The sequence below is a fragment of the Meriones unguiculatus genome, chromosome 10 (genome assembly GCF_030254825.1).
Source record: "Meriones unguiculatus strain TT.TT164.6M chromosome 10, Bangor_MerUng_6.1, whole genome shotgun sequence".
Classification (NCBI taxonomy): Eukaryota; Metazoa; Chordata; class Mammalia; order Rodentia; family Muridae; genus Meriones; species Meriones unguiculatus.
The window spans coordinates 68,634,358-68,652,656 of NC_083358.1; the positions used below are offsets into that span (position 1 = coordinate 68,634,358).

Below are 18,299 nucleotides of genomic sequence, written 5' to 3' on the forward strand. Positions count from 1 at the left end.
TAGGGATTTAAGCTTTTCCATGCTAGGCAAGCATTCTATCCACTGAGATATATTTCCAGCTCTCTTTTTGTCCCCTTACATGCACAAAAGAATGAAAACTGAGAGTGTTATATCTAGATCACAAAATGACTTCTTCAAAGCTCAAAAAAAAACCAAAACAAAACAAAACAAAAAAAAAAACCACAAAAAAAACCCAGCATCATATGATCTACAATTGAGGAGCAATGAATGATGCTCACCTTTAAAGAATAAATCAATTATAGAAATGTAATTTAAGGCTGGGAGTGGTAGTGCACTCTGGAAGTAGAGGCAGGAAGACCTCGTGAGTTGAGGCTAGTCTGTTCTATATAGCAAATTCTGGGCTAGCCAGGGCTACAAAGTGAGACAAGGAAGGAAGGAAGGAAGGAAGGAAGGAAGGAAGGAAGGAAGGAAGGAAGGAGAAAATGTAACTTAAATCACAAACAGGTTGGGAAGCAAAAACACATGTCATCAAAAGTAGAGACAGGTAAGTGTCCAGACAGGGAGAATCAATTTGGAACTAAAATGACACTAAATATTAACATAGCTGTCACACAAACCAGAAAACACATTGTGCCAAACCAAAAAAGCCAGACACAAAAGACCACATACTACATGATTTCATTCATGTGAAAGTGCAAGGCCTAGGGATGCAGTTCACAGGCAAGAGAGCTACCTAGCTAGCCCTGCAGTTAATCTCCAGCACCACAGGAGTGGGGTGGGAGCTGGGGAGGCTGGGGGCACAGAGAGAAGGAGAGACGGAGAAGAAAGACAGAGCGAGTAAATGCACACTTAGATTGGTTTTTACCAAGGGCAGGGATTAGTGGCTCATAAGGCAATGAGATAGGGCATCCAATGAGTCCTTTTATTTCTGTGGTTAGGAAGTGTTTCAACATTATGGCAATAGTCACACAATTTCTGAACACACTAAAAACTTATTTAACTCTGTAATTTAAATGAATCAATTATTTACTATGTAAATTACATCAATAAAGCTACTCTACATATATAACTTTAATTATATATTGAAATTGCAACTGCTGTTGACAAATTTGCAAAAACATAGCTATTCCTTACAGAAACTTCTACCATTCTTTCCTCATGGCTAACAGAGAAGAGGTCACCAAAGAAAGAAACTGTATTTTGTGACAATCTACTTGTAGATGATACAGTAATCTATTAGTTATTTAAAAAATACAAGACATAGCATATAGCTAGCTTTTAGCTGGAGTTCAGCCTGCATTTAATATAATAACAATGGAATCAGAATAGCCTATGTAGTAAGAGCTGATCCACAATATGTAAATAGCAAAAATTAAAAAAGAAAAAGGCAAATGAAGATTGAGCAGTCCTCAAATCCCAAATCTTCCTGCCTCTACTCCTTGGTGCTAGGCCAGGATCCTAAACTTTAAATCTCAGATAAAACCAAAGAGAAGTAAATAGCAAAATCACAACCTCATGAACAAATTCCCGTATACATGACAACAGAGATGAACCATCAACAGCTAAAAATGCAAATGTGGATATCAAGTGTCTGTGTGAGAAGCAGAGAACAGTTAGTGGGCATTTGCCATGCTCACAGAACAGAAAAAAGAAGGCAAATAACCAACGGGCATTACAGGGAAAGCTGAAGGAATACATGAAAAGGAACGGGTTTCCCCCACTTACAATAGCACAAGTGCCTGGTCCACACTTAAGGTGAAACTGTAGGGAACAGGGCCCAGACTGGAAGATAAAGGTACAAAACAACAAGTGAGAAAGGAAAATGCAGAGACAAATGGGGAGGACACAGTGACTGATTCCTTCCTAGTGAGGTGACATCATACAAAAACAGAAGGAACTCTGTATATTGGAAAGAAAAAATAAGCAAACATTACATAAGTAAGTAAGTAATAAGTAAATAGTGAAAGACAGCGGTAGAGCTCAAAGATGATGCAGAGGACTGGAATGCAAAAAGTAAATAAGTGTGACCTCTAAAGACAACCAATGTCACCATAAAAACTTGCCCAACCGGACGGTGACCCAGAGACACTGCTCTGTAGGAAAAGAACAGATCATGGGTGAGAAAAACACAGGGAAGAGTGAGGGATGGCTCAGCGGATAAAGGAGCCTACTATACAAGCCCGCCCACCTTAGTTCAATTCCCAACTCCAAAGTTGGCATGTACAAACACATACGGGTGCACAAATATGAATACATACACAAGCATGATAAAGAATATGAACTCAAAAAGAAAAAAGAATCCATCCAAAAACACAGGGTTGGCTAAGCATGGGGACAGAGGTTCATAATGCTGGCACTCAGAGAGGAGCCAGGGAGAAAAACATCACCACTAACTCTAGGCCAGCCTGGTCTACACAGTGAGTTCTGGGCCAGCCCAAGCGAATAGTGAGACCATAACTAAAACATAAGAGACTGAGTCAGCTCAGGTGGGCATAAGGATATACAACTGTAACAGAGAGCCTGGGAGGCTGAAGCAGGAAGGGCTCAGGTCAAAGGCCAGCCTGGACTACACAAGCCTGTCTTTTTTAAAAGGTTATGAAAAAACAAAGTTGTTTAAAACAACAACTAGTACTATACAGAGAAACAAGACACATAAAGGCTGGAAATTTCAAAAAATAAAAAAACAAAAAAACTTTGAAGGAAAGTGGCAAATACTGAATATGACAAAATGCCAACACATGGAAAACAGAAATCTCAAAGAAAAGTAAAATGAGGAATAAAACAAACATGCAGTAATTAGACTTCTGACATGCAAACAAAACCATCTAAATGACATAATAAAATATCAGAAATCCTAAGAGTAAATGACACCTGAGACACACTCAAGTAAAGTTAGATGGGCGGCTGCACAAAAACAAAAAAATCAAATGGCTTCTATACTAGAAGTTAGGCTGTCCTCAGACTCTGACAGCATCGGCCTGTACAAGACTCCGGAAGATCATACTTGCACACTCAAGAAAAGAAAGTGTGAGCTAATGACTCACTTACATGTTAACCCTGACTGCCTGCTTCACAGGATCTAGGATGACTGACAAAGCCTCTGGATGTGACTGCGAGGGATTCTGTAGACAGCTTTCCTGCTTCCGTGCTACGGTGGGCTCTCCCACAGACCTGTGAGCCAAAATAAGCCCCCTTCCTTAAGTTGTTTTTGTTGGGTATTTTATCCCAGCAACATCGAGAGTAACTTAACACAGCCACCAAACATCAACAATAGTCACAAGTAAACTGTCCTCAGTGTTCTAGAACTTAGGGAACACAGTTCCACAAAGTCTCCCTGTGACCCACTAGGAAACAAGCTTCAGAAATACAAAGTAATGACATATACCTTGACATGGGGGCTGGTGACAAACATCAATGTGGACACTTGTAGAATTAAGACTGAAAGACGGGTGAGAGAAGATGGTGTGTAATAATACTGTGTTCTGATACTATAAGTCCTCTTCAAATAGTCTTTAAATAGTGGGCTGGAAAATTATGGGGTTTCTCTTTCCTTCTGTTTCTTTTGTCAGCTGAGGTTGACAGGGTCTACTGACTTGGGCCAAGAAACATTTTTGGGATCAAACTGGCTGTCATAACAAATGCATGGCTGAGTTTGACATAGCCTGCATCTATGGGATTAAGTAGTTGATTTACAACACACAAAAACAGTAAAAAAAGCACATTTCTCAGTCAGTGAATAGCAGCAGAGACAGGGAAATAAAGAATGTGGGTGTGATGGTCTGAATAAGAATGGCCCCTGTTGCTATGTGTTTTTTTCCCTCCCACCCTACACCCTGAATTATGACTTGTGAGACTCAAAATATATTTACAAATACGGAGGCCATATAGCTAGACTCTTCTCTGACTAGCTCATCAGTTAAAATAACCCATTTATACTACGACATGGCTGGTTACCTCTGATCAGGTATCATGTGTCTATCCTCACATCTCACGAGCCTGGTTCTTATCGAGGAATCCTTTCTGCCTTCCAGATGTCCCACCTTCTATCCTACCTACCTATTGACCATAGATTTTTTTTTTTTAATTGACAGGTGATGCACCCATACAATACACAAGATATTCTCTTTTTTGGCCCCCACAGTCTCATCTTTTTTAATGCTTAGTCACTAAGGAGTGGCACCATTTGAAAGGATTAGAAGGATCAGTGTGGCCTTGTTGGAAAAAGTGTGTCACTGGGGGTGGGCTTTGAGGTTTGAAAAGCACATGCCACACCCAGTGTCTTTCTCTCTGCCATCAGGTCAGTACGTAGCTCTCAGCTACTTCTCTAGTACTATACCACCCATGCCTGCCACCATGCTCCCGGCCATGATGATGATGGACTAAGCCTCTGAAACTGTAAGTCCCCAATTAAATGCTTTCTCTTATAAGAGTCGCCTTGGTCATGGTGTCTTTTCACAGCAATAGAACAGTGACTAAGACAGAACAATGTTGTACTGGACTGATAATGAGAGGTGAGTACAGATAAATATGTATATATGTATGTTACAGGTACAGAGCATATATAAAATTAATATAGCCATTAAATACAATGAAATGCCAATACAAACAACATACACACATACATGTGTATCGGTGTATTTCCCAGTTTAAAAAACAAACAAAAAATGCTCTTTTTACCATAAGAGATACAATGGGATCCATTGGCAGGATTTAAATAAATGCATGAACTAATGGCCTAATTGTGATTATTATAACGTGATTACATAAGGATGTCCTTATCTTCCAATATATAGTCAGAATCATTCAGGAATGGGACAACCTATCTACGACTACTCGAATTGGATCAGGGGAAGTAGACAAACTGTGTGACTGTGTAGAACAGAGGATGACGAGCCATAAAAGCCGGAAGCCTAACTTATACATGTATGAAGTTCATATTATTCAGAAGAGCCTACATTGCTTCATAGTCAGCATTCCTTAATTACAGAGAGATGTTCTAAAATGTCATTATGCAGTTTCACCATTGTGGGAACACAGAGTATATTTGCCCAAGCTCAGGTGCAACTCTAAATAATTAAAATGTGTAAATGTGGAGAAAATAAGTCTAAACTGTTTCCAGTAACTATTCTGGTAGGCTAGTACTAACTATATTCTTCTGAAAAGTATTATGTACATGATACAGCATGAAGCAAGAAAGTAATCCAGATGTAACCTATGATGCCATAGTTTTCAAGAACCAGGACTGCAGCTAAGGAATATAGACTAAAAATGTTAATGCAAAGACTCTAAATGTTTACCGTGAACTGGAAGGAATGATATACATTCTTTTGTTTGTTTGTTTGTCTTTGTTTGTTTGTTTTTCGAGACAGGGTTTCTCTGTGTAGCCTTAACTGTCCTGGACTTTGTAGACCAGGCTGGCCTCGAACTCACAGAGATCCACCTGCCTCTACCTCCTCGGGTGCTGGGATTACAGACCTGCAACACCTAGCTTGATATGCACTCTTGAGCTGACCACCTTTAAAAAGAAAAGATACCAGGTAGGCACAGTGAAACCTAGCTAGCTAGGTTTCGTCTTTAATTCTAGCACTTAGGAAACAGAGGCAGACAGATCTCTGTGAGATCCAGGCCAGCCAGTCTCCAAAACCAAACGAAGCCAAACTCAACAAACAAAACAGACATGTGCACACATATACCGGTATGCACTATTCACTTCCCAACCCTGTGCTTTGAGCAGAGCCCCAAGCAATGAACAAACAAATAGTTGCAATGTCCCTAGTACTGGTACTGTGATGCTGAAACATCATTTTCCACTGAAAGAAATCAAGATTAAAAGACACAGGGCTGATTCCAGATCCAGCACAGGAAAGATACAGAGGAAGCTGAGACACGGTTACACCAAAGAGCTATGTAGCTAAAGACAGCTGAGAAGACTCTGTAAGACTTAGGAGCTTTATTTGTTTATTATAAAGGGGTTTCCACTGACCAAAGACCCCAAAAGTAACAAGCAGCTGTCTGTGGAGAAAGAGACCCAGTGACTTTGCTTGAAAACAGAGCCAGGTGAGTGATGCATGCCTTAATCCCAGCACTTGGTAGGAAGAGGTAGGTGCGTCTCTGAGTTCAAGGTTAGACTGGTCTACCAATGGCATTCCAAGACTGCCATGCTTACATAGCAAAACCCTGTCTCAAAAACCATAAAACAAAAACCACAATAACTACCACCAAAACCATAAAACCAATCAAGCCTTTAGCATGCACTTCCAATAGCCTTTTCAGAGAAGTATTTCAACTAAGAAATGAAGAAATTATGTTTAAAAGCTGTGGAGCCAGAGAAACAGTCCTGTTGGATAGTAACATGTGGCCATAAAAATTCGGTGACTGGAGTTGAAGGCTATGATGGCCATTGTCTGTTGTCAACTTGACTATATCTGGAATGGCCTACAAAGCAGAAGAGAGCGCACACCTGTGATCCAGGTCTTGAGGGGGGCTGGCCCACGCCTTTAATCCAGCTTTTTAACGCACCTTTCATCTGGGCCAGGCCTTCTACTGGAAGCCTCTCGAAGGCCAATGAAGGCATCATTTCTTCATTCCTTGCCTGCCTGTCCTCACTTTTCCAGCACATCCATTCCTTCACTGCCTAGGAGTCTATCTCTTTGGGATTCCAGCTGATACAGGTCAGTGGAGGCACCCGGCCTTGTGGGAATGAGCAACCACTAGATCCTTGGACTTTCCATTCACAGCTCAGTAGATTAGACAGATAGATGGAGAGAGAAGAAGGGAGGAGGGAGGGAGAGAGAGGATAGAGATTCATTCCATAGGTTCTGTGACTCTAGAGAATCCTGACTATCTCTTCATTGTATCATTCTTAACTAAAAATAATAATAATAATAATAATAATAATTCCTGATATGATAGACATTTGCATTAACAGCTGGAAATGGGACTAAAATGGGCTTATATGGCTGCTTTATATTTTTCAGTAGTTACGATGACAATTTAAAATTTTTCTATGATTCTGTGTACAGGGGCTCTCTGCCTAACAATGGCAGTATTATGGCAGCGTGTGTGTGTGTGTGTGTGTGTGTGCATGTGTACATGCCTATATGCATGCGCTAAACACTCTTGGATCCACTAAGTTAAAAATCAGCACAGGAGCTGAGAAAAGGACTCACTCACTGGATGGGGCAGGGGCCAGGCGACTCATAGCTGTCTGAACTCCAGTTTCAGGAGCTCTTACGTAACCCTCTCTGGCCTCCACCAGTTCGAGTACGCACATAGTAGAGACAAATGTATGCAAGCACACATACACCTAAGTAAGTAAATAAATCTTTCTAATTAAATAAATGAAACTGGAACAAACTGTATTACTCTGGAGCTCAAAATCCAGTTTTATTATTCTAAAAATGAAATTAAGAAAGCCTTTGTATTAGCAATTACTGAATTTATGAGAAGATAATGATTTAAAACTATTATCTAGCTCTATATGAGGATGCGAGGAAGCAGAAGCAGCAGGGTCTCTAGGAGTTCCAAGCCAGCCTGATTTACATGATGAGTTCCAGGGCAGCCAGAGCTACATAGTGAGACTCCAAACAAACTTTATTTTATTGCTGACCGGCTGAAGACAGCCTTTTATAGCAATCAATACATGTTCTAATCATTTCCACAGGTAAAATGCCGCTTGTTTTGTCAGTTCCCACTAGCACACAGCTCCATTCTTTCAAAAAAAAAAAAAAAAAAAAAAAAAAAAAAAAACTGGCCATAATCATTACTACATAAATTTTACACAGTGTTATTTTGGACATGCTTTATCTGCGGGTGTATCAACAAAGTAACTAACATGTAGCTATAAAAGTTTTATTTGAAGCTGGAAAGATGGCTCAACAGTTAAGAGCACTGGTTGCTCCTCCAGAGAGCCTGAGTTTGAGTCCTGGGACACAATGGCGGCTCACAACCACCTGTAACTCCAGATGCCCTCTTCTACCCTGCACATGCATGCCCACACATGGGCACACCCACAAAACTAAATGATTTTTTAAAAGAAAAACTAGGCTCAAAAAGAGAAGGCAGGCTAGGAACATAGCCAGTTTGATAGAGTGCTTGTGTAGCACGAAGTCCCAAGTTTGACCCCAACACCACGTAAGTCAGGTGTGGTGATGCCTAAATATCACCCTAGCACTGGAGACGTGGAGGCAGAAGGATCAGAAGCTAAAGATTGTCCTCAGCTACCTACAGAGTGGGAAGCCAGATACTATCTCAAAAAAAAAAAAAAAAAAAAAAAGAAAGAAGTAGATTTTGTCATATGACCACTTAATCCCTACAACCTAAAACACTGAGTGAGCTAGGGAGATGGCTCAGCTCACACCTGTCTACAACTCAGTTTGAAGGATCCTACGTCCTCTTCCCATCTCTGAGGGCAATGGGCACACACATGGTGCACAGATGTACACACAGGATAAACATCCAAACATGTCAAATTAAAAAAAAAATACAATAAGCAAACGCTGCCTGGTGCAGAGAAGTATGTGTTTGATAAATAAACCTTCATTGTTTAGATGAGAAAACTGCAGCTCAGGAAGTGGAAATGTCTATCTAAGGCACACTACTATAAATTCAAACCCAAACTCTTCAGCACTTACCTCTGAGGTAGTCTCACTAGTAACAGAAATTCCGAAGTCATTTTCTAACACTTAACTGGATGATACAGAAATAATTGTTTTAAATGTTCTCATCACTGAATTTCAATTAAGCCAATTAGGAAAAGAATGGAATAATCTTAAAGGAAACAGGATGCATAATGATTCAGACGCACATGATGCTTTAAAAACTCTTATCAGTTTAGGTGAGACAGAAGGGGAACAATTTTCAATGTTGTATTAAATACGAAGTAACAGGACAAAAAAAAAAGGAGGAAAAATCTGCATCATCTTTCACGTGGATGAAAATAAACTAAGAGGATTATTTTAACTGTTTAAGCAGGTAGCGTGTGCAGATTAGCCATGTACTTGAACTGCTCAGTTCACTCATCAGTGGATGCTGAATGGGCTTTCCTGTGGCCCTTTGCCATCAATCGACTCAAATTGCTACTGTGTTCTTAAAAAGAATAAAAAAAGCTCTTCTCTAAAGAAACAACAAAAACAGTGTATTTGCCAGACCGGTGGCTGCGTGTTAGCGACTGGGAGAAACCGGCAGGTGGATCTCTGTGAGTTAATGGTCTACATACTGAGTCCCAGGCCAGCAAGGGCTACACAGTGAGACCCTGTCTTATTAGAGAGAGAGGGAGAGAGAGAAAAGAAAAAACTACACCTCAAACTCTCCCCCACTTCCTATGAGCATGGAAAAATTAAAACAACAATGTGCTCAAAGCCTCAAAACAGCGGTACTGTATCCCTCTACCAAGCGCTAAACCATATCAATTAAATAAACACACAAACATAACTCTGAGTATGAGCATTTGAAATTTGTGCTAGTCAATAACCAACTAAAACATGGAAAGCAATAACGGCTTCGATCCATTTCAATATCAAACTTTTCTTTAAGAAAGGTGCTGGCCAGTTTATTGGAATTATTTTATCAGATTTCCATCTTTCTTGATATAAAATTTTAAAATGACAAAAATCCTGGAGTATAACTTGAATTTAACATTGGGGTTCCCCACTCATCATAATCATGGAAATAAAAACGCAGTAATTTATTTTGCTTTAGTACATGTAGCTCCAAAAGACCTGCCAGTCAACTTCCTGAGCTACTAGTTTAGTAGTCATCTAGAATGTGTGAAATTCAGGAAAAAACTTCAGCTCACCCCAAAGCTCCAATTTTCTCTTATACAAAATCTTTATTGTGGTCTTTCACGAATATTCCAGATCTCCCCCTCCCCCGAGTTCTTAAATTATTCCCATCAACATCTCCCAGGAATACTCTATGTAAAATACATTTTCACAGAGCAGTCACACTGCTTTATTTTGGGTCACATCAACTCTGTGATGACATCTTCATTTTACTAAAGCTAAAGCTCAGAATGGCTAAGTGTCTTGTCCCTGGTTACAGAGACAGCAGACAGTCTGCACTTGAACTACTCCACACTTACATCCTACCATTTTATTTTATAAATACCACCCTTATATCTTTGCACCTGACTTTCTCTCTTCCATTTCTTTATTTTCCCTAGACCCATGACTTCCACAGCAATAATTTATGTTGCTTTAGTTGGCTCACTCTAGCTGTTTCCATGACAGAAGCATGACCAGCTGTAAATTTGGGATTCTTAAATGATGACACTTGTAAAATAGAAAGGGGTAAAATTTATTAGACAGTTTCTGTCAACTCATTCAGTCCTCGGGGTACCCGGGATCAGTACACTGTCCGGATGCACAAATGAAAAAGCCAAGAACTGGAGGCTGTTTAACTTGACGGCGGCTATGAACTAGTTGGTGAACAGCCAGGCCTTCGAAGCCAGGTGACACTGCCTGGAGTTCCTTCTGCTTCAGTGTTCAAACTGTCCCTCCAGGACCAGATGACAAGGAACTGAAGTATGTCTACATATTTATATATATTTATTTATATCCAAGAATAACTCCTGCCAATGATTTCTTGAGCATGACACCAAAAGCCCAGACAACAATGGACAAATGAAACTGAGGACTTTGGGATCAAGCCCCCGATGACATAATCCACAGAGTGGAAAGATGACCTACAGAACAAACGAGAAGATCTGCCAGCTATATATAGACGACAAGGAAGTAATGTCCACAATAGATAAAGAGGCCCTATAAATCAATATCAACAAAAACAGTCTGATGTTTCCTTTATTTCTGTTGAGACGGGGTTTCTCTGTGTAGCCCTGGCTGTCATGGAACTCACTCAGACTGACTTTTAACTAGGGAAACAACTTGTGACATTTCTCCAAAGAATATACATATAGCCTAATAAACACATCACAAACTGTTCAACATCATTAAGTTATCAGGGAAATGTCATCAAAACTACTAGAATAGCCACTATCAGAACAAACTCTGGGTGGTGGCAGTGCACACCTTTAATCCCAGCACTCAGGGAGGCAGAGGCAGGAGGATCTCTGTGAGTGCAAGGCCAGCCTGGTCTACAGAGTGAGTTCCAGGACAGTCAGGACTATACGGAGAAACTCTGTCTTGGAAAACAAAGTAAGGCCAGTCAAACACCTTTAATCCCAGCACTCAGGAGGTAGAGGCAGGTGGATATTTGTGAGTTCAAGGCCAACCTGGTCTATAAAGTGAGTCCACGATAGCCAAGGCTCAAGAGAGAAAAAAGAAAGGAAGGAAGGAAGAAAGGAAGGAAGGAAGGAAGGAAGGAAGGAAGGAAACAAACAGAGAGAGAGAGAGAGAAAGACAATGCACAACAAAACAAAATTGGAATGTGTTGGGCAGACACTGGGAAACTGGAGCCATGTCTATTATTGTACAAAATGGTGCCGTCGCTCTGGAAAACAATGTGGTGGTTCCTCAAAAATCAAAATTAGAATTACCACATGACCCCATAATCCCACTTCTGAGTATATATACAGAACTGAAAGCAGGCGTGCAGGCACTCATGCTCACAGGCTCGTTACTCAAACAGACAAAGGTGGATTGACAGCCTGTGATGGCTGGTGAGAGGGCTCAGACCTAAGTTCAATCCCCACCTTCCCCCCACCACACACAGGTTCTGCTCTCCACACGTGTTCTGGCACACACACACAATAAGTAAATAATCCCCCCCCACCCCGTAGAATGTGATGACTGGATGTGTGTGTGCACAGCCACACCTGCGCACACGTGTGCGTAAACAATGAAATGTTATTCAGCATTTTTTTAAAAAAGAAATCTGTCGAATGTTGAAATACAGATGAAATCTGAAGTAATTAAGTGAATAAGGCAGGCACACAAAGTCAAATCCTGTATGATTTCATGCACATCAGGTACCTAATTAGTCTAATCCACGAAAACGGACAGTGGCATGGGGGCTGCCAGGAGACAGAAAGGGGGCTATTTAACTGGTAGCGTTTTGAGGGTGTAGGATAAAATAGTACACATCCTATGGTTCACAACGTGAAAACACTCAACACTACTCAACTGTACACCTACAGAAGATTAGGGCGACCAATTTATGTTCCCCTTTTTACAGTTAAAATGAACTTCTCTTTCACTATCTTTTCCTGTCCTTATCCAGTGCTAACAGAAAAGATAAGGTGAAAAGCAGCAGAGGTAAAAGGCTTCAACAATGTAAAAAGAATTAAGAAAGCAAAAAAAAAAAAAAAAAAAAAAGAATTAAGAAAGCAATTAAGTCAAACAGGAGCCCTGTCTATTAAGTTTCCTCTTAATTCTCCTAACCTAGAAATATTTTAAACCATTAAATGTCATCCCATTGGCAAAGGCAAAAAACAGTAGTAGTTAAAGGCCTTTTGGAGAGTAAAACTCAAGCTACTATTCTGACTTTATCACTTACTGTACGACCTTGGGCAAAGTATCTTCATTCATTCATTCATTCATTCATTCATTCATTCATTCATTTGCCAAAGTCTCCGCACATGGTCAAATAACATGGGACTGTCCTGAGGGATAAGAGGGTAATATAAAATACTAGGCACAACTCTTGGCTCTTGGTGAGTGTTGTGTTGACTGTATTAGCTCGAAGCCTAGAGAGTTAGACCATGAATAAGGTAAATTAAAGTAAGGTTAAGTCCATACCCTACTCTTCAGCAATGTACCGAACTTGAGGGTACTTATGGTGTCCTATCAAATCAGACACTATTTAGAAATCATTAATAACTTCACCATCCCTGTCTAAAGTGGAGCTGTCTTGCAGAGGACTCTCTCCCTCTCCCTGGGAAAAGCAGTGTCATCTAAGGTATTAGAAGATACTTAAGGAACAGCCACATTCAAAGCCCGGGGATGGTGAAGCCCAGGAGGACACTGGAGTCCCAGCCCCTGTCACTTCATAGGGGCCTAGGCCGATCTGGGAGGGGACCCGTCACCCAGCACCCCGCGGCGGCCCGCCTGTGTCCCTGAGGGCTCGGGCGGCCGCGGCCGGCTGGGCGGAGGGCGCGGGGCCCGGGGTCACGCGGGGGCCGGGGCTCACCGCGCGCGGCCGGCAGCGGGTACAGCTTCTCGGCCTTCTGCAGGAAGCGCTGGGCCTTGTCGCGGTTGCCGGCGCTCAGGGCCTCGCGAGCGATCTGCACGCATTTCTCCGCCTCGTCGCGGTTGCCCTCCATGGCTCGCGCCTGCCTGGGTGTCCGCGGCCGCGCAGCTGCGGAGGGAGGCCCGCCGCGGAGGAGGCGAGGCGGCCGGGCGGGGCGCGGCGCGGCGGCGCGGGGAGGAGCGGGCACCGCGGCGGCGGCCCGGCGACGGGCGGCCTCGCAGCTCCGCCTCCTCGTGGCCGCCTCCCCGCCCCCCGCGGCCGCAGCGGCGCCAGCCGCGTCCCTCCCGGGCCTGGGCGAGCGTACCCAGGCGGAGCGGGTACCCGGGCGGAGGCGGGCGGGCGGAACGCGAAGGCCCGGGGACCTAGCCCGCCTTCCGCGCCATCGGGGCGGGGCCAGGGACCCTCACTCTTCAGTGGATTCGAGGACCCGCCTCTGGGCCCATGGGGCAAAGACTGAGACTGGGGTCGCACAGGAAGTTCCTGCTCGGGGCCGTGGAACCCCAGCCTCCGGTGTTCCCCTGCCCTTCTGGGCCACACTGCTGACCCACATCTCTCCTGCTACCCAGCAGGTACAATGAGCTCTTTTGGTTAGTTCAGTCAGCTGTAACGCTGCAAAGCAGGAAGCAGCTCTTTCACCTACATAGGCTGCTTAGCACCTGATTCGCTTCAGGAAGTACCATGCACATCGCATTAGTTGCAGTGAGGGACAGGGGACAATGTATAGTAACCACAACATGCCTGATCTGTATCAAGTGTAAACACTGATCTGTCAGTGTTTTTACGTTAGCCTCGTCTGTGAAGACAGTGTATTCCCAGAGACTAGCATTTCACCCGTGTCTTCTGGCCACTATGAGCAAGATCATCTTCCACACCAAAGCTCATTCTGTGGAGATAGTTTAGTTCCACCCGCGGGGTCTGTACCTGAGCAGCTGTCCCACCTTGGGATATTAGTGTGTTCCATTACTCTAACTGCCCAAAGGACAAAAAAAAAAAAAAAAAAAAAAAAAAAAAACCCGTGCCACCTCCAGCTTCTGCCAAAATTCTAAGATCCTAACAGCTCATTATGTAAAAAAACAAAACCAGAAACATTTGGGTTATAACTTGTTGATCTGCTTAATTAGTAAGCAAAAAAAAAAAAGTACTTGTTGCTGAATGAGATCTAAGAGACAAGTTCCAATTATTAAGCAAATTTAAAACTAGTTTGGGATATGACCTTTATTGAGCTTATCCACCAGAGTGGAAATAATGTCTGTACAAAACCAAATGTTTGTTACTATAACTTCTGCATCACAATTAAAATCCAAACAGTTTTTTAAAAACAGTCAACTCAATCAAAAACCCCACTACTTCAGAATCAATAGCTTCTTTGAAGCCACAGTAACACTTAAATATGGTTAAGACTCAAATGCAGAAATTTGGTTGGTTGGAAGGCTAATTAAGCCTCCAACTTGCTCAAATAGAATTACAAAAAGGCAAAATTGTGTTTTTCACAGAGATACAGTCCACTGGAATCACCAACACTGGACAGCTGTTAAGAATATTTAGAGTCCTGAGATAATAAGAAATCCAGGCATCCTTAGACGGTCTTCTGTTGTCCTTTCTTCCCAATCAGAGATTTGTGGATATGTGGGATGACACCTAGGAGACAAAGAAATTAATTCTACTTTTCGTAGAAACATTATCAAGTAGCACAAGGAATCAAAGCAGGTAATTCTACAACTTGAAAGGTCTTTTAAAAACATGAGAATCAAATAGAAAGTAAAAATTTTAATTAAAAGAACAATGGTCTTAACAAAACCTGAGCGATGCAGGAAAAAACAGATTTCCTCAAACACTCTTTATCAAAAGATACTGCCCTCTTCTAGAAGCAATGGTTCTTAAATGGAACGCAGTATGAGTTTTAGTGATGACATACCACCACCAGCAATTGTAGCCTTGATCAGAGAGTCCAACTCTTCATCTCCACGAATAGCAAGTTGCAAATGACGAGGGGTAATACGCTTTACCTTTAAGTCTTTTGATGCATTTCCTGCCAATTCAAGTACCTAAAAGGCAAAAATCTGATGATCAATCTACCAACATACTTTTCAGTCAAGATCGAGGCAAACCAAACCTCAACGATGTTTATCTACCAACTGTCGTCATCACCCCGCTACCTGAATGACAAAATTATGCAAAGTATGCAGAGGATGGAAGGGGCACGGGATTGCATTTGCAAGAGCAGCAAACTCTGGCTCAGCAGGCTCCTTGGCTGAACACTAGCTCCCTCTAGCGCTCTCTCGGTCTGCGCGCCGCGCTCAGGGCCTGGGAGTTTTCTTGCATCACTTTCCTCCTTCCCTCGCCACTTTCCCCCGCCCCCCCAAAAGCTTTTCCAGCTCACAGGCGCACACCCGTTTACCTCTGCGGTGAGGTACTCCAGGATGGCTGCGCTGTACACAGCGGCGGTCGCGCCCACACGTCCGTGGCTGGTTGTCCTGGATTTCAGGTGTCGATGAATACGGCCCACAGGGAACTTGATTTTTAGGCGCACAAACAAAAACGCACAAAGATAGGGAGATTCAGAGATAGAAAAGGCGAGGTGCGCGCCAAGGCCGAGGACGCTGGTGCACCAACGCGCGCCCTGGCAAGCAAGGCAACACATGCGATCGACGCCCCGCCACCCCGAGATCCACCGTCTCCGCGGGCCGAGTCGCGACACATCACCCACGCAAAGATGGAACACCCGTGCGGGGAGCCGACAAACAAGCGGGGGGTTGGGGGGGGGAAGCGCACAGATAAAGGCCGGCTCGCCCGACTGCGGCGGCGGCTACCTACCTGCAAGCCGGCTCGCTGCGAGCGGGAAACCGCCTTTGTCTTGGCCTTTCCGGAGTCCTTTCCAGCCTTACCGCCAGCCTGCGGCGCCGCCGACGCCCGCGAGCCCGGGAGGGACGGAGCAGAGATAGGATTACCCAGGCGGCCGGGCCCCTCCCCCACCGCGGCGCGTCCCGGAGGCCGGCGCGCGCGCTCCGCCCGCCGGGGTCCCCGGGCCGCCGCTCGCCCCCGCCTCCTCCCCACCGACCCCCGCCGCGCGCCCGCCGCCGCGGCGCGCCCCCGCGCCGGCTCCAGGCTGCGCCGTGCGCGCCCCCCAACCGTCGCCTCCCGCCCGGGGCCCCGGGCTCACGAAACACCTCCCTCCGCTCGCCCCGACCCCGTCTCCGCACGCTCCCACCCGCCGCCGCCGCCTCTCCCCGAGCCCCGGGGACGGCGGCCCCGCCCGCTCGGAGCCCGCAGCCCGCGGCGGCCGCGCCGTCCCTGTCGACGTTACCATCTCGGACTGTGCTGAAGCTCGGATAAGCGAGGAAGAGACGAGGCCAGGCGGACGCACAGCGAGATCCCGGCGCCCACTCCTCCGTCGTACCGCGATTCAAACTGCGCCGTCTCCCGCCTTCCTCGCGCCCTTTATACCGCAGAATGTTCCCTCATCCGGGAACCCGGGCTGGCTCGGCCCACCAATGGTTGCCGCCCGCCCTCGGGATGCGCCCTTGAGGTTCCGGCCAATGGGAGAGCGCGGAACGGGGTGGCGGGGCGGGCGCTCGCGAGCTCGAGCGGTGATTGGCTGGTATGGGAAGAGTGGGGGAGGCGGCGGGACGGGACCGGGAGAAGAAGGGCGCCGCGGCGGGAGGGCAGAAACAGAGCGCTGCGCCACCGAGAGAGCGGACGGTGGCGTCACGTGCCCGGAGGGAGGAGCTGGGAGGCCGGGGAGGGGCGCGCGCCGGCGTCCTCCCCGCCGCACCCCTCCCGCCAGCCCCATCCCCCGCGAGGCTCCGGAGACCACGTGAGCTCCCCTCCCGGGCTAGCCTGGCCCTTCGCCGACGAGCCAGGCCTCGCCGTTTCCCTCCCGCCGGTCTCCGCTTATCTCGGCTTCCTTCCGCCTCCTCCTTTCTGACAAGTTGGCTCGAAGGCGTCCAGTGGGAAGCGCTCGGGCCGGCCTGGTGAACCACTTCCCCGATCTGAGGAGCTCTTCACCCCCAGAGGTTGATTGTTTTCCGTCTTCCTCCGCGGCTGTTCTCACCTCTTTTGACCCCCACCACCTCATCCTGTCTCACAACAGCCGTGGGGTCTCAGGTTACCTTGGTGATAACAAGTAATTTTGTCCCCAACACAGGAAGCTTAGGATGAAGCGTTGTTATAATGAAGTCATCAGCCATATTTTTTACGGAGACTCCACACATCAATGGGATGCGCCTGTAGCCTAGTGTCTAAAGTTGATTTATCGAAACATGAAAGCTATTATGTGTCAGCTTCCCCACACTAAACATTTTGCCACTTGACGAATGTTGGTAAATGTCAGTGGGGTAACTGTAACATGATTCACAAGCAGTTACAGATGGCTCATGTAATCAATTACAAATGCTGGGCTTAAAAAAAAAAAAAAAGCCCCCACCGGGTACTGTCCTGATGCCAGCCAGTTACACTTGCAATTAGTAGGTCGACAACACCTGTGTACATGACTGACCTGCTTGGAGGCCGAAATGATCCAAATGTTACTTATTTACAGCACTTAATATGTAACAGTTTTAAATTGACATTATTGTGTGGCAATGAGAGTGGATGCTCATGCCACGACGATTTTGTGGAAATCAGACAACTTGAGCGAGTTCTGTCTTTCCAGGGTTCCAGGAATGGAACTCAGGTAGTCAGGCTTGCACAGCGAGAACTTTTTACCCGTTGAGTCATTTCGCCGGCTCAGCAGTATATTAAATGGTATATTGAATAGTAACGTGGAGAGAATTTTGAAGCATAAACCCTGCTTTATTGTGAGCTCTAGTTTGAAAGATTTTTATGACATTAGAGGACTTCTCTGATAGAGAAGAGGCTGCCAACCTTATTGATGCCAAGGCTTATTTTTGGAACTAAAGAATTATAATGATGCCATCATGTGACAAAAACAACAAAAGAAAACAACTGTAAGCTCCTGCAATCGCAGCACCCTGGAGGCTGCGTCAGAACAGTCACACCAGAGAGCCAGTCGATGCTACACACAGAGTCTATTTCAAAACCTTAAGGATTGGCCGGCTGTGCTGGTGGCAGCCCACCTCCTTAATCCCAGCCCTGAGGAGGCAGAGGGAGGCTGATCTTTGTGAATTCGAGGGCAGCCTTGTTTACACAGTGAGTTCTGGAACAGCCAGGGATGCAGTGAGACCCTGTCTTTA

At 45.0% G+C, this 18,299-nt stretch overlaps 2 protein-coding genes across 3 annotated transcripts in view; both read right to left on the reverse strand.

Moving 5' to 3' along the window:
* Dnajb14 (DnaJ heat shock protein family (Hsp40) member B14) overlaps positions 1-13,430 on the reverse strand; it is a 51,970-nt gene extending 38,540 nt beyond the window's left edge. The window contains exon 1 of one of the 2 annotated variants that reach the window (XM_060392654.1): positions 13,048-13,430. In XM_060392654.1, the coding sequence (XP_060248637.1) occupies positions 13,048-13,180 (133 nt within the window). In that variant the 5' untranslated portion in view covers positions 13,181-13,430. The remainder of the gene's footprint in view (positions 1-13,047) is intronic. The other variant, XM_060392655.1, reaches the window with a different exon arrangement.
* An 874-nt stretch (positions 13,431-14,304) lies between these two features.
* LOC110561047 (histone H2A.Z) lies at positions 14,305-16,622 on the reverse strand. The gene is made up of 5 exons (XM_021657289.2): positions 16,412-16,622; positions 15,922-15,999; positions 15,506-15,619; positions 15,023-15,152; positions 14,305-14,745 (listed from the first exon to the last, which is right to left on the reverse strand). Exons 1-5 carry the CDS (start codon positions 16,412-16,414, stop codon positions 14,684-14,686), a joined length of 387 nt encoding a protein of 128 aa, XP_021512964.1. The 5' UTR covers positions 16,415-16,622; the 3' UTR covers positions 14,305-14,683.
* Between the last annotated feature and the right edge of the window lie 1,677 nt (positions 16,623-18,299).